At 44.9% G+C, this 15920-nt stretch overlaps 1 protein-coding gene across 1 annotated transcript in view; it reads right to left on the bottom strand.

Annotated features, from left to right (window-relative positions):
* The window catches only part of LOC124606341 (diuretic hormone receptor-like), a gene marked incomplete at its 3' end in the record, with an annotated part of 321156 nt that overhangs the window by 82511 nt on the left and 222725 nt on the right, over positions 1–15920 (bottom strand). The window contains exons 7-8 of the mRNA XM_047138324.1: positions 8788–8858; positions 5769–5897 (exon numbers count right to left, since the gene is read on the bottom strand). Coding sequence (XP_046994280.1) covers positions 5769–5897; positions 8788–8858 — 200 coding nt within the window. The remainder of the gene's footprint in view (positions 1–5768; positions 5898–8787; positions 8859–15920) is intronic.

Below are 15920 nucleotides of genomic sequence, written 5' to 3'. Positions count from 1 at the left end.
ACGCGGGCTTGAACTGTCGTCCTCCCGAATGCGAGTTCAGTGTGCTAACCACTGCGCCACCTCGACGCGGTCGAACTCCGTATTGCATGAGCCACTTTGGATAATGGGGATGAAATCATAATCCAAAATCTTCACGTACCGTTCGGCAGTTAGCGTGCCATCAAGGAATATTGCACCGATTATTCCGTGAATGGACATTGCACGCGACACATCACCCGTTGAGGGCGAATAAACTTCTCTATCGCGAAATGCGGATTCTCAGCCCGCCAAATGCACTAATATTGCTTATTGACGAACCCATCGAAATGAGAGTGGACTTCGTCGCTAAGGCAAACCATATTCACATCAAAGTCCTGTTCGTCAATGCTCTGGACAATAATGTTGACGAAACACAACCGCTATTCCAGGGCCCTGGGGCTTAGTGAGGATAGGTTTGAATTTTGTATGGGAGAGATGCAGGTCTTCAACAGCAATTTGTCGGAGTGTCTCCTGGTTCTTTCTCACCTGTTGTGCAACTCGTGTGATCGATTCCCGGGAACTGGTTTGAAGCACAGCGCGTTTCTTCTAGATGTTTTCAGGCGTTTTCATCCTTTTAGGATGACCGACACTGCCTACACTGTCATCGTGAACACTACCCGTTCTATCAAACTTGTGAATCAAAATCTTAATTGTTAGGACGCTTGGACCGGTAGTCTTCAGCTTCAATTCGGTCGAGAACTTCCTTTGAGCGGCAGTTGGGCTGTTATTGCTTTGATAGTAGGCCTATGCAAGCGCTATACGCTCAGGCGTGACAGTGAATCGTGATATTTTCACGTGCAAATGGCCAACAGAAACAAGGCGCGTGCGCATGCGCATAGTAATTCACATCATGCTCTGCGCCCAACCGTGCAGTTTGAAATTCCTAATGCAAACCGTTGAGACGTTACAACGACTTTATTTCATATAGTTCAATACCTGTCACCTGGTATATTTTACTTACAGAAATCTGTAAGTTACTCAGGTACATTTGGTTTTACATATGGTGTGTTTCATGTTATGTGATGATTAGGTATTATACAGGGTGAACCAAGAGGGAAGGTACATGATTTGAGGGGTGATAGTATTGGTGATTCTGAACATTCAATACAGCATATGCCCTTTTCTTAACCGGGCGCCACTCGCACGTCTATCTTCACCAGAATTCACATGTGAATACAACCGAAGTGACGTTAGACTACGTACTGCTGTATTTACTGACCATTTCAGTGCGCACTTCACTTCACTCTTATTTTACATGCGTGTGCTCAAGTAATGGACCGTACGAGTGAGCTCAGATCAGCAACGCGGCAGCAGACTACAAGAGCTGCAAAGTGCATTGTATCTGAAAGTGGGATTCTTGAACATTTTTTACGAGGAAATTTACACAGTTAAACAAAACATTAGATCCCAATGTTTCATCTACTATCACCTGCATTTGTCCTCTTCACCAATGTTTTCATTAGTTTCTTCGGAAACTGTTAAGAAAGGAATTAGCATATGAAGTTTTTATCAAAATCTCTGTCAATCTTCAAAGCATGTACCCTTCCGCCTCAGTCCCACTGTATATGGTATTTTTACCGATCTCAACCTGGTTCGATTGACTTGAAACTGGCTATCATCAGAAATATATCCAATATAATACACTCCTGGAAATGGAAAAAAGAACACATTGACACCGGTGTGTCAGACCCACCATACTTGCTCCGCACACTGCGAGAGGGCTGTACAAGCAATGATCACACGCACGGCACAGCGGACACACCAGGAACCGCGGTGTTGGCCGTCGAATGGCGCTAGCTGCGCAGCATTTGTGCACCGCCGCCGTCAGTGTCAGCCAGTTTGCCGTGGCATACGGAGCTCCATCGCAGTCTTTAACACCGGTAGCATGCCGCGACAGCGTGGACGTGAACCGTATGTGCAGTTGACGGACTTTGAGCGAGGGCGTATAGTGGGCATGCGGAAGGCCGGGTGGACGTACCGCCGAATTGCTCAACACGTGGGGCGTAAGGTCTCCACAGTACATCGATGTTGTCGCCAGTGGTCGGCGGAAGGTGCACGTGCCCGTCGACCTGGGACCGGACCGCAGCGACGCACGGATGCACGCCAAGACCGTAGGATCCTACGCAGTGCCGTAGAGGACCGCACCGCCACTTCCCAGCAAATTAGGGACACTGCTGCTCCTGGGGTATCGGCGAGGACCATTCGCAACCGTCTCCATGAAGCTGGGCTACGGTCCCGCACACAGTTAGGCCGTCTTCCGCTCACGCCCCAACATCGTGCAGCCCGCCTCCAGTGGTGTCGCGACAGGCGTGAATGGAGGGACGAATGGAGACGTGTCGTCTTCAGCGATGAGAGTCGCTTCTGCCTTGGTGCCAATGATGGTCGTATGCGTGTTTGGCGCCGTGCAGGTGAGCGCCACAATCAGGACTGCATACGACCGAGGCACACAGGGCCAACACCCGGCATCATGGTGTGGGGAGCGATCTCCTACACTGGCCGTACACCACTGGTGATCGTCGAGGGGACACTAATAGTGCACGGTACATCCAAACCGTCATCGAACCCATCGTTCTACCATTCCTAGACCGGCAAGAGAACTTGCTGTTCCAACAGGACAATGCACGTCCGCATGTATCCCGTGCCACCTAACGTGCTCTAGAAGGTGTAAGTCAACTACCCTGGCCAGCAAGATCTCCGGATCTGTCCCCCATTGATCATGTTTGGGACTGGATGAAGCGTCGTCTCACGCGGTCTGCACGTCCAGCACGAACGCTGGTCCAACTGAGGCGCCAGGTGGAAATGGCATGGCAAGCCGTTCCACAGGACTACATCCAGCATCTCTACGATCGTCTCCACGGGAGAACAGCAGCCTGCATTGCTGCGAAAGGTGGATATACACTGTACTAGTGCCGACATTGTGCTTGCTCTGTTGCCTGTGTCTATGTGCCTGTGGTTCTGTCAGTGTGATCATGTGATGTATCTGACCCCAGGAATGTGTCAATAAAGTTTCCCCTTCCTGGGACAATGAATTCACGGTGTTCTTATTTCAATTTCCAGGAGTGTATATGCAGTTGCTGAACAACCAATGGCTGTGGATTTGTCTAGAAAGATAAATCTTTTCCACAACATTCGATCTCCGTTGTAAGTTGACTAGGGACAGAATGGGATAGTTATTGTCTGTGTTTATTACTGGATTTTTATTATGCTACAAACAATGCAAGATTTCACAGTTTTAATTTGTGTTACCCTGTTACTTTTCTTTCAGTACGTTCTGCATGTTTTATAGCATGTTCGATGAACGTTTGCCATTAACGTCAAGGAAAAATTTACTGCAAATTAAATAAATATGTATAACCTAGCGCATAAATCTCGGACACTACTATGCCACCCCTATCAATGTGAATTTATTGTTTTATCAGTTAGATTTCTTAAAACATGTGGTCAACTTCAGACGCTTTAGTACTGTGACACATTCAAATGAGGCTTAACAGTTGCAAACCAATGCTGTATGTTGCACTGGCCAACGCCAATGGGAGGGGTCAGCGGCTGACCCCAAAACCATCGCACATTCTCTATCTAGGATAAATCACATTACTTATGTATTTCCATAATTTTGGCAGATTAGAAGATTAAAATGTTGATTATTATTACTGGGAAAGAGTTTCTGGGAAATTTTTAGTAAAAAATAAATAGTTTACTACATTTATTTGCATTAATTTCACAATTACAAGGATTACTAAGATTCACATTCAGAACACTTTACAATACGAACTACTTCTTCTTTCTTGGTGTGTGCAGGGCAGATATACTTCCTGCAAGAAGTGCAAGCCTTCATGTACTTACGGTCTTTGCTTCTGGCGCATAAGTAACAGCGTCCTTTCTTTGGCAGATTATGCGCAGCTGCACGTGTTACTTTCCGTCACGGCTCCGTGACGTTGTTTCCTCTGCTCACAGCACCTTGATTTTGATTACACTCATACCCAAAAGTTGATAACGCTGTAGTGTATTTTGAGTGTAGGCCTACAGCATTTTGAGCGCGTGTTTTCATGTTGAGGTTACAAAGTTCACAAGCAAGATCTTTCAGGTACTTCTTTCTTCCAGAACTCTTTGTCGGGTAATTCCTTGTGTGTATCTTGAAATACAACATATGAATTGTATGCTGCAATGTCAATCAAGTTGAAAAACACCGCCATTGGTCATCGACGCGTTGCTCGATAGCAGCTGTACGTTCTAACAGACTTATCAAATGTATCCACTCTTGACTTTGTACAATTGTAGAATAGGATGATGTCTGGCTTCTCTTCCGTCACATTCATATCATGATCTTGGGTTGACAATACTGTAACAACCTTTCCTTTCTTAGGCACGTAACTGATTAAAGTGGCATCACTAAAGACAAATTGGATTGTTCACGGTGTAGCTTTTTTTTAGAGAAACAGGACGGAGTTCTGTAGGAACATCGCGTTTGGCACTTCGAATAGTACCAACTGCAGTTATTTTCTCATTCAAAAGCTCAGATGCGAGTGGAATGGTAGTGAACTTTCTATCCATGGTAACATTTCTTCCAGATTGTTTCAAGTTAGACATTTCAATCAATCTTCTAACTATTTCAGGGCCACTGTTATGGCTCTTCCAAGCTTTTGATTGGTACACATCACAATGTTATCCAGGATGTTATCATCGATGTACATGAGAAAAGCATTAGCTGGTGTATCAGGTTTTATCCCTGGCTTAGTTCCTTTCGTGGTTCTCATTACGTTAGCAACGGACCTCCCCCTTTGATTTACGTAAGGGCTTCTCTTCCATATCATACTTTACGGGGCGACCATGCCTTTTTCAAGTTGATCAATTTGTGCTTTCGGCTGGGTCGTCTTCTTGTTGGTTGAATACATATAAAAATATGAAAACAGAACCGACCACTAGCAAACTAAGCGCTCTACCGAGACACACATCCTAATATACTCCAAAATATCTGCAAAAAGTAATAAAAATCGATACTTACCCTGTTCACTTTCATCTAACTCGCTGCTGTCAGAAAGTACTTGATCTGGAATTTCCATGACTGCATCTTCAGTTTCACTGCTTGAGATTTCGGATAGTTCACCACTAAATTCATTGCCCGCATCTCGTGGTCGTGCGGTAGCGTTCTCGCTTCCCACGCTCGGGTTCCCGGGTTCGATTCCCGGCGGGGTCAGGGATTTTCTCTGCCTCGTGATGGCTGGGTGTTGTGTGCTGTCCTTAGGTTAGTTAGGTTTAAGTAGTTCTAAGTTCTAGGGGACTTATGACCACAGCAGTTGAGTCCCATAGTGCTCAGAGCCATTTGAACCATTTGAACTAAATTCATTGTCTGAACTCTCAAGCAAATTTCTAATTTCGTCATCTGTCAATTTCATCTTCTTGTACATTCTGTCAAATGCGACAAAGATATTAACTTCCATTCACCACACTGTTTACCGGTTGACTGCGAGTAGTGATTGTTGACCTGCTACACCTTCATGTATAACAATCTGTACAACTCAACAATGAGTGTAAACCAAAAGCTGTTCTCATTATCGATTGTAGCAATTATAATTACGATAAATGTCATGTATTTATTAAATAAACTACTGAACACGACAGGAGCTTTAGCCTAAAAACTTCTTTGGGGTCAGTTACTGACCTCCCCCGCCCCCTCCTCGCCATTGGTATGCAACTGTTAATAAGCGCGAATGTGCATCTCGCAGGGGCGGACTGAATCCTGGGCGACTCACCCACATGATCATGACGAGGAAGACGAGGTTGAGCGCCAGCACGACGATGGCCGGCGCCTGGTAGATCCAGTCGTAGCTGTCTGGGCTCATCCACGGGCAGTGCCGCAGCAGAGACTCCGTGCTGTGCACCTATGTCAACAATGTGACAGCACGTCACGATATAATGAATTAAACTTTTCAGTTGTTTTTTTTCGTGTGTGAGCACTATAATAGCTTGATGCATATAAAACTGAACCACAACTTGAACTGTTAGTACTACATAACTTCAGCACCGCTACTGATTGTATTAAAAACACAACTACCAACACCACCACCACCACCACTACTACCACTACTAGTATCCCCTTGCATTCCGAAGAATAGTCGTGAAGTTCTAATTATAGCCCCACATAATAAAGTTAGGTAGTACATTTCTTTGTTGTTTGCAGTTACATGCTTGCGCTCCTGGTACAGTTTCAAATCCTTGCGCCAAAGTACCGTAGCACGCCGTCACAGGAGCCAAAACATAACGACGCAGCCCATCGATACAATGGAATAGCGTGTGGCAATTCGCTTACGGCAGCAGCAGAAATAGTCCAGATGTATCAGGTTTATCCAATCGATTAATAATTACATTTATTGTTGTTTCCCGCTGCTCCCGTAAGCACTTTACTGTACGAAACTTCATTTTATCCGTAGTTAAGTTCCTGTGGCGGCCTGATACCGAACTGTGGCCCAGACTGCAGACATGTAACTGCAGAGAAAGGAAATATTAATTACGCAACATTATCTTTTTAAGATGATTACTACTACTACTACTACTACTACTACTACCATTACTACCACTACCATTGCTGCTATTGAAAATAACTGAAACTGAAGATTCGAAATGGCAACGGTATGAAATTACGTGTAGTATCTTTCACTTAATGTTAAACTTGGTTCTGTAAGGCACAGAACTTAAGGCTAAGCCTGTGGTACACTTTCTTGCCTTTCGGTCGCTTCATTGTTCCTATTGCGATTTAATTGTTACTAATATAAGTAAAAGAGTACTGAACAGGTGACTGTGTTCGTGCGACTGCTCAACACACAGGGTGTATATAAATAAATAGAGCGGCTTTAAAAATTAATACTAAATCGATTTATTACTTTACATGGACAAATCTCACAACATAGGCAGCAGCAACAGTCCGTGTTTTCGCTTTGATGCCTTAGTCACAATCCTTCAATATGTGCGCCCTTGGTCAAGTGATACACATCTACACGGTAATCAGATTCTTGCTATTTCGGTGCAGCATGTCCTACGTGGTGATGTGCAGTGCTTGCTTTATTCTATCAAACCCTTCTTCAAGGACACGGCATTTCCCGTACATAACTCGCTTCTTCACAAACGCCAAAGAAAGACAACACAGGGTGTTAAATTCGGCGTACAGTATGAGCAGAAGAGAAATTTTTTGTCTGCTATTGCAGTACGTCCGATTCAGCGTTGCTTCTCAACACGACTGAGAAGCTCTCTCATTTTCCTGTGAAAATAGGGCGGCACCGTTCAGTTGCAAAATGTAGTCATTGTAACTGGTGTTCAAATGGGTTATAACCAGGTTTCCAGCATGTCTCTAAACAATTTTTTTGACTTACCAATCTTCTGGCTGGTTTGTTGCGGTACCCCAAGAATACCACTCCTCTGCCAACCTCTTCATCTCAGAGTAGCACTTGCAACCCACGTCCTCAATTGCTGGGCGTATTCCAATCTCTGTCTTCCTCTACAGTTTTTGCCCTCCACAGCTCCCTCAAGAACCATGGAAGTCATTCCATGATGTAACAGGTGTGCTCTCACCCTGTCCCTTCTTCTTGTCAGTGTTTCCGACATATTTCTCTCCTCTCCGCTTCTGCGTAGGACCTCGAAATGAGTTACCGACACCATTTGTTGTACGAAGAAAAAAGGGTCGCGCACTTTCGAGTGCGACACCGGAGAGAAAACGTTCACTTTTGAAGAGTCACGCTGATGCCCTACCGTCGTATGTGGTTTCACTCTCGTCTAGATACGGATGTTGTGTGTGTTCACCTTGCCACTAACATGGAAAGTGGCTTCGTCGCGGAAGATGTGTCCTTCTACAAAACCAGCGACCTTCATTTCTAACTGCAACCCTTCATATTTAAAAGTCACGCATTTTCATTTTGTCGTCTGGTGTAAGGAGCTGCGCTAATTCCTCTCTATGCACTTTAAAATATAATCCCTTACGCAGCACCTTCCAGAACGCAGCCTTTGACATGAGCAATCCCCTCGCCCAGTCTTTCGACGCTTCGCCCACTCTTTCGACGTTTGCGTCAGATACACGTAGTCGACGAGGATTCTTCTCCTTGCAAAGGAATCCGGTTTCCACGAACTCTTTGTCCCAGCCACCTAAGCTATTTTTGTGTGGTCGTTCTTTTTTAAGCCGTGCACGAAGCCCACGCTGCACTTTGAGCACAGATCTGGACACTTCAAAACAGAGCACACAGAATTTTCTGTCGCGACGCCATCCTGAACACAGACGCTACTTCTGCGCAGTAAGCACGAAAAGCGTGCAGTGGGTACTGCATCCATAGTTTGGGCAGTTGCTGCTGCGTATGCCGTCAACTTTGCCCGTATAAAGTAATAAATCGATTTATTATTAACTTCTACAACCACGCCGTTCGTTTATAAACCCTCTGTATGTAATAAACCAGACATAATATGCGGAAAGACATACTATAGATTACATCAGGCTGAATAATTTTCACTCTCGCGAAATTGGTCATTCCACACATTTAAACATTACTGTTCCCATGGGATTCTAATAGGCAATAAACATTTGTTGGAAAGTGTACGATATTTCTATCTAAAGCAGATGCTGCTCACAAATAATTCTTCTTTCGTAAATGTTTGTGAGTCTATCGTGTTAACCTGGAGCTATAAAACCATAACAAGGAAGAAAAGAAATACTACATCATCTATAAACTGATTGTGCCAGTCAAATATGGATAAACGTAAACTGAGTTTTTCAGCGATAGATGTTCTTACCTGCTGCTCCGTCGCTCTTGGTGCAAAGCTCTTGACAATCCCCCAGAGCAATACGAACACGGCAGGAGCGCCTGTGAACAACAGGTGCAGAAAACCAATAGCGGCACTGATTTACATTACAAAATTATAACGTGGCAGCATTTACCCTTGGAGTTCTTTTGTTTCTGAGTAAACACGAAAAATTGCAACACCGTGAACGAATCGTCTGATATATCCGGAAGTCAGAATGACAACAAATTTACGCTATCACAATTATTATTAACTGAAACTACCAAGCGCAGTTTTTTATGTTACGATGTTTAACCGAGCAGGAATGACATACAACTAAATCAGTTACTGTGCCGCCGGCAGCGGTGGTCTAGCGGTTCTAGGCGCTCAGTCCGGAACCGCGCGACTGCTACGGTCGCAGGTTCGAATCCTGCCTCGGGCATGGATGTGTGTGATGTCCTTAGGTTAGTTAGGTTTAATTAGTTCTAAGTTCTAGGGGACTGACGACCAGAGATGTTAAGTCCCATAGTGTTCAGAGCCATTTTTTGAGTTACCTTGCCTTCTGCTTGAGAATCGTGAAGCAGTTGCCAACAAAAGATGAAAGGTCAAAGTAGGGAATAACGCCAGTCTTTCAATAACAGTATTTATCGACCATTCATAGGTACATGTGGACTGCCATATTCCTGTATAACTGCAGCCTCAAAATAGCTTGTTAAAGCTTTTGTAATAGTTATTCTTACGACTCACATTCACGTTTGGCTTTCATCAGAGGTTAATGATGCGATCTAGCTCCATCTCTGGTTCGTAGCTCTTAAGAGGATGCAACTTGGCTGATTTGCATTTTTATAATAAGTTAAGTGTAATATTCTCTTTGCCGGAAATATACAACTGTTACTAAAATGTTTCATTGTAAATAAATCGTCTCAACTGTACTTGACAAATTCTTTATTTGGATAAAATCGTACACAGGACTCGAATTTCAAGAAGTAAATCCAATCTTCAGGCACCACAAAGAGCAATGCAAAACTCATTAACATTGTGAGAGTCCACACAAATGTGAACCTCGGGTCATACCTTGAATCTGTATGAGAAAATCGTACCAGTCACGTAAAAATCCAGAAAATTTATGAAGCAGCATGCGAGAAGCAGGGCGGATGAAGCATGGATGGGTTCTTTGAGTCAACCAGTACCATGGCCGATCGACAGGACATAACCGAAAAAAACAGGAATAAATCAACAAAGAAGCGCTCATAGCCAGGCTAATGTAACATACGAACCAACTGCGTGCGCCAGACATGTGGCATAGACTTTAGAAAATAAAATAAAGGCATAAATGCCGTAGAATGCTAGTTTGTGAACCACAAAAATAGCTTACCACAAAAGTTCCCAGCCCGCTTTTATGGGAAGCTATTTCTAAGGTTCGGAATTAGCATTCTAGGGCTTTTTAGCCTTTATTTTACCTTCTGAAGCCTACGCTACATGTCTAACAGTTCGCAGTTGGTTCGTTGGCTACTTCAGCGTGATGTGAGCGTTTGTTTGTTGATTCACTTCCATTCTTTTTAAAATTTATTTTCAGTTACACTCAGTTTACCTGGTATGGTACTGGTTGATCGAAAGGATCTTTTGAAGCCGCACCTTCACGAGATTTCGCATGGTACTTGATAAATTTGCTGAGTTTGTTACATCACTGATACGCTTTACTCGTCACATTCAAGGTATGACGTGATGTTGACATTTGTATGAACGCTTATAATATTCATTAATTTTATGGTATACGTTCCATTTAGTAGTGCGTGAATATCAGAGTTATAGTCTGAAATCCGTGTCGAGTTTGCAGTTTTATCTAAATTAAGCATTTGTCAAATACAGCTGAGTGGATTTATTTACCACGAAACATTTGATTCGTCATGAAAAATAAGTTATGTATATCGCGCAGGTGACTTTCATGGATGTGAGGATATGAGAACATTACCCATGAATGTAATCAGATGTTAGCTACTACCATACTCCTTAACGCCCCCCCCCCCCCTCCCCTTTTTCCCGAACCACACCATCATAAACAATCTTTAGAACGAAACACAAGATTCTTTGAACACTTTCATTTTCAAAGTTAAATGAGATTTAGATTTGTAGATATCATAGTACACTATCAGTGAATTAGACAATTGGTGCTGTTTGCTGTTTACCTCTGACAACATTTGTTTGCCTTCCTACTTCTCTCCCTACCGACACTTGTTTTATCCACACCCTGCACTCCTTTAAAATCACCCAAATTAAAATGACAGTGCAATGATTAAGCCTACTGTCCGTAAATCTCTTTACCACTGGAGTCCTTATTTCCGAACTGCCAGAAATCGGAAGACTTTTGACGGCCATGTTTTGTGTCTGACCAGTGGTACTACTACCACTAATACTGCTATTACTACTACTACTAATAATAATAATGGTAATATTATGGAGGCCCTACAGCAGTATAGTATGTATTATAAAATAACTGTTTTCTAGTGCTGTCCAATAGTCCGTTTATTGTTACGATACGAGTAATGATGCAATATCTGATGAAATGTCGAAAGTAAGTCCAACTTGGAGAAGACATTTTCATGAAATGTTTAAGCATATGTGATGTGTATGTTACAATTTTAGTGTGTCAAGGTGTCTCAAACCTTCGAGTCAAACCGAAACAGATGATAGGGGGTCAACTAACGATTATATTGAGGTAGCAAACTATTGGGCGGGAATGTTTATTTGTTGTGTTACGGACATACACAGCATACACCCTATAACAACAACGTAGCTCCTAGTATCTGTGCAAAGTGACGAAACCAGTCTCAATATAGGCACGACAACGGCGCATGAAGTTTTACCGCTCGCTATCAAAGATTGCTGTTGTCTGCTGTACCAGGAGGCAGGTAGCTTGGTCAGTAGCAAGCATGTCTTCATCGTTTTCTGCGGGGTTTCATATTCCAAAATCTTGACGTAATCCAGGAGTGAAAAGCTAGGAGCTGTCTGGTACCGCTCGCCGCGGAATTTGTATCGCCGCCAGACGTCATGGACGTGGAAGACCCATAGAGGTCTCTGTACCATTGCGCTGTAAGCTGTGGCGGCGTGCGCCTCCTGGCCCGCATTTAGAGTGAGGGCGCCACAGTGAAACACGTGGTTGCAGCGGCCAATAGCAGCGTCCTCGATCGAGTATTTAAGCGTCTGCCGGTCGCTCAGACAATCTCACCTCACCTGGATCCCTCATCTCCGGTCCATCCAATCCAAACCCCACAACCGCCTCTGACTCCTCAAACTCCTCTCCAGCCGGACATGGGGGTTGCACCCCTCTACCATCCTCCACACCTACAAATCCTTAATCCGTCCCATCCTCTGTTATGCCAGTCCTGCCTCGATATCTGCCCACCCCCCCCAAATTCTATAAGTCACTCCAGATCCTTGAGCGTCATGCACTCCACCTCGCCTTCCATATACGCCTCCCGTCCCCCACGCGGATCCTCTATGGTCTCATTCCTTTCCCCCATCTGCTCCTATTCCTCGAACATATCCGCATCCTCTACACCTCCCGCCGTCTTGAACCCCCTCACCCCTTGGTTGCTCCTCTCCTTTCCGATCCCCGCCCCCTGCCACGTCTTCACCGTTGTGTCCCCCCTGCCCTCCATCTCTACACCCTACATCTCCTTTCCCAAGGTGGCTTCCATCAACTCCCCCTCCCGGATGATGCCCTCTCTCCCTCCATTTATCCCTCCTATCGACTCTGATCATCACTCCCCCTCCTTTCCTCTATCCTTTTCCCAGGCTCCCTCTCCCCCCCTTCCATCCTCTTTCTTCCCCACCACCCCCTTCTCTCCCCCGAGTCCTTTTACATTTCCCTCCTCTGCCTCCTCTCATTCCCTCTCGCGTCTACCCTTCTCCCCCTTTATTAGCCCTCTCCCTCCTTGGTTCCCACCCCTTTTTCATTTTTTAGTCTCCTCCCTCCTTGTTTTTCCCCCTACTCCAGGTGCCCCTCCCCCCCCATCTGCCTTGGATTGGGAGTGCCATCTTTGTGTCGCCATTTTCGTGCAGTGTTTTACGGTGTGTTTTTTCCAGTGAGTGCTCCGTGTTGTGTCTTTTGGGAAGTGTAGCGAACAGCCATCATACTGTCGCTGGGTGTGCTTTTTTTTATCTCTTGCGAACAGAAACCAGACTGTCGCCATGTTTCTTAATTGTGTGTCTACTATGTTCCTTGTCTGATTCCTGTGTATTTTATCAACATTGCTAACCCCTTTTGCTTTCTGTTTTAACTTTCCGCATTTTTACGCCATTTTACACTTTAAATCATCATTTTATCGCCTGTTCTTCCTTGTTTCTTTCTTCTTACTTTATTAAACAAAAGTCTGTAGGCTGTAGAGCAGCGTAGTAAGCTGCTGCCAGCCCGCCCCCTTCGGGGGGAATTGAAACTCAATAAAGAAAAAAAAAAAAGAAAAAAAAGGGCTCAGCCTGCAATCGTTCACCTGTGCCATCGACATCTTAAGTGTTTGTGCGTCGTGTCAACAGTTTGTGGTGTGGATAATCGTCGAGTGTGAACGTCTTCGTGTTTGTACTGATGTGTCTACTGTTTATTACCCGCCATTATGTAACTTATGTGTATTCTTTCTGTTTTTTCTCATTATCTATTCTATGGCTGAAGAGCAGCGTAGAATGCTGCTGACAGCCTGCCTGTTGTACAGGTTTTAAAATAACAACAAAGAAAAAAAAAAGCTCAGCCTGCCAGTCTAACCTTGCGTACGTCTCAGGACATATCGTCTCGCATTAGACAGCGTATTGACTTTCGTGTTTTCTCTACGAGTGGACGTGGTTGTCTCGTTTGGTTTTCGTCACTCTGTTGTCCGTTCTTGTTGTGTCGTAAGGTCCTTCGTTGGTCGTGTCCGTCCTCTCCCGCTGTGTTGTTGTTCTCGAGCCGCTCCGCGGGTCCCGCCGCGTTTCCGTCACTATAACCCCGCGACTGTTCCAGTCTCCGTTACAACAACCTGTAAGATATGGCGATCACGCTGGCACGGGAACGGGATCTCCTCTTTCAATCCCATGATAAAGGCATGTGTTCTTCAGGTGATCGATGACAGGGTGAAGTCTCCAAGAACTCTCACAGTAATACCATGTAACATGGTCCAGTCAAACTGGGAGGCAGCAAATAAGATCCTATTAGGTGACGTTAGGCGACAATGGCCACTCATACGTTGACAGAGAGGCATTAGTGGTGGGCACGGGATCGTCCTCATCCAAATATGGGTGCAGCGGCTGTTGAAAAAACCATCTCTGGTCAGCAATGCGTCATTCGTTAACAACACAAACAGTATACAGTTCGGCACTACAACACTGCGGTGGATAATGCAAACGTCCATTATGATTGAGGTTTAATATCTGTTCCTCCAGTGTTCTCCTCATTGTGTCCTTCGAAGTGTGCGTTTCGCAAGCAAGATGAAGGGTATTTATTGCTGGGTGGTCAGTCACACGATCCAACACCATATTTTCAATGTCTGTTCAAAATGGTTCAAATGGCTCTGAGCACTACGCGATTTGACTTCTGAGGTCATCAGTCGCCTAGAACTTAGAACTAATTAAACCTAACTAACCTAAGGACATCACACACATCCATGCCCGAGGCAGGATTCGAACCTGCGACCGTAGCGGTCGCTCGGTTCCAGACTGTAGCGCCTAGAACCGCACGGCCACTCCGGCCGGATTCAATGTCTGTCTTTGGCGGGAACCTCGGTCGGCTCTGTGGCGTGAAACGATCCCTTCTGTCGTAAGCTGGTATCCACGGAGATAAAGTTCTTCCAATTAGGATGACGTCTGTTGGGTAACAGTTATCTACACATTGTGCTGCCGTACAGGCACTACCTCATGTTCACCGTACATTAAATACATGTCACCTCACGTAACGTTCCATCTTTGACTACGTGTGATGCACCGTACACTATAGCACACCTCACCATGGACACATCACAAGCTGTCTGATGCAGTGGATGACGGACACCAGGAGCAGTGATGTGCGTGCGGCACAGATTAATGTGCTGGGGCGATGCGTATGGTCGTCACATGACACACTCACCATGAGTTAAGTTGTGTACAGTACGTCTCTTTGGTTATCAGTGGTGTACGCTGTTTAACATCCGCTGCCTGTTCCAGAATACAACAGGTACCCGGTCTTTGTGAGAATGTGACAGAACTGCATGCGACGTTGCAGTACATGCATTGAGACTGCCGGTCGTCACTTTAAAGAATTACTGTGAACTACTTAGTTGTTATGTGCTGTCCACCGGATTTCTGTCCATTGGTTCCTTTACCTCAATATACTCGGTTGTAGACCCACTGTCACCTGTTGCAGTTTGACCTAGAACGCTTGAGACACCCTGTAGATACATGGTATAAAACTACAAAGGATGTGCTAGGGGTGTACAATATGAAGATTTCATACACTTGTTACACGAAGAAAAATGTAGCTATTTGTAACTCTTACGATCATCATTAGAGTCTTATCAGATAATGATAATAGTAATGATATGGCAAAAATAATGTAGTTACATGACTGAAACATAGTTCAATCGTTCGGTGTTTACCCTTCATAAAACGACATTTTACCCCTCAGGATGTAATTACCCCGATGTTGGGAGCAACTGATATAGTGTATCATGGTGTTGGTGCTCTATGGTGATGATAGTTTGACGTCTTCCCCGACGGATGGATCACTATCATCAGTGTCACACACCGTCACAACAGAAGACACTGGGGATAAGTTTACAATTTAATCCACGCCGTTGCCGACAACTTTGGTGATCAGCAAATTAACACCGCCAACAGTCCTTCTCTTAAAATTTGTGTAACGAAGATAAAAGTGTCTTTCATCACCAGGAGTCTAACCGTTTCATGTTCAAGCCAGATATCACTGCAGAGGCGTTCAATAACGACTTCGTCAGGTTCCCAGGGCGGCCTGGGCTAGCGAGGCGAGCGCATCGCTGCCGTTGCTCGCTACGCTTACTCGGCCGTTGAGAGCTTGTAGGTTTCCGTGCTGTGGGCGCCGTGGAAAGCAAGTTGTCGTGTGTTGTTTTCACAAAGCCCGCAGACTGTCGTGTTCTGCGCCCCGCAGCAAGGGAAGAAAGTATACGCAG

This window comes from Schistocerca americana, chromosome 3 (assembly GCF_021461395.2).
Source record: "Schistocerca americana isolate TAMUIC-IGC-003095 chromosome 3, iqSchAmer2.1, whole genome shotgun sequence".
Lineage (NCBI taxonomy): Eukaryota > Metazoa > Arthropoda > Insecta > Orthoptera > Acrididae > Schistocerca > Schistocerca americana.
This window is presented reverse-complemented; position numbering and strand designations above follow the sequence as displayed.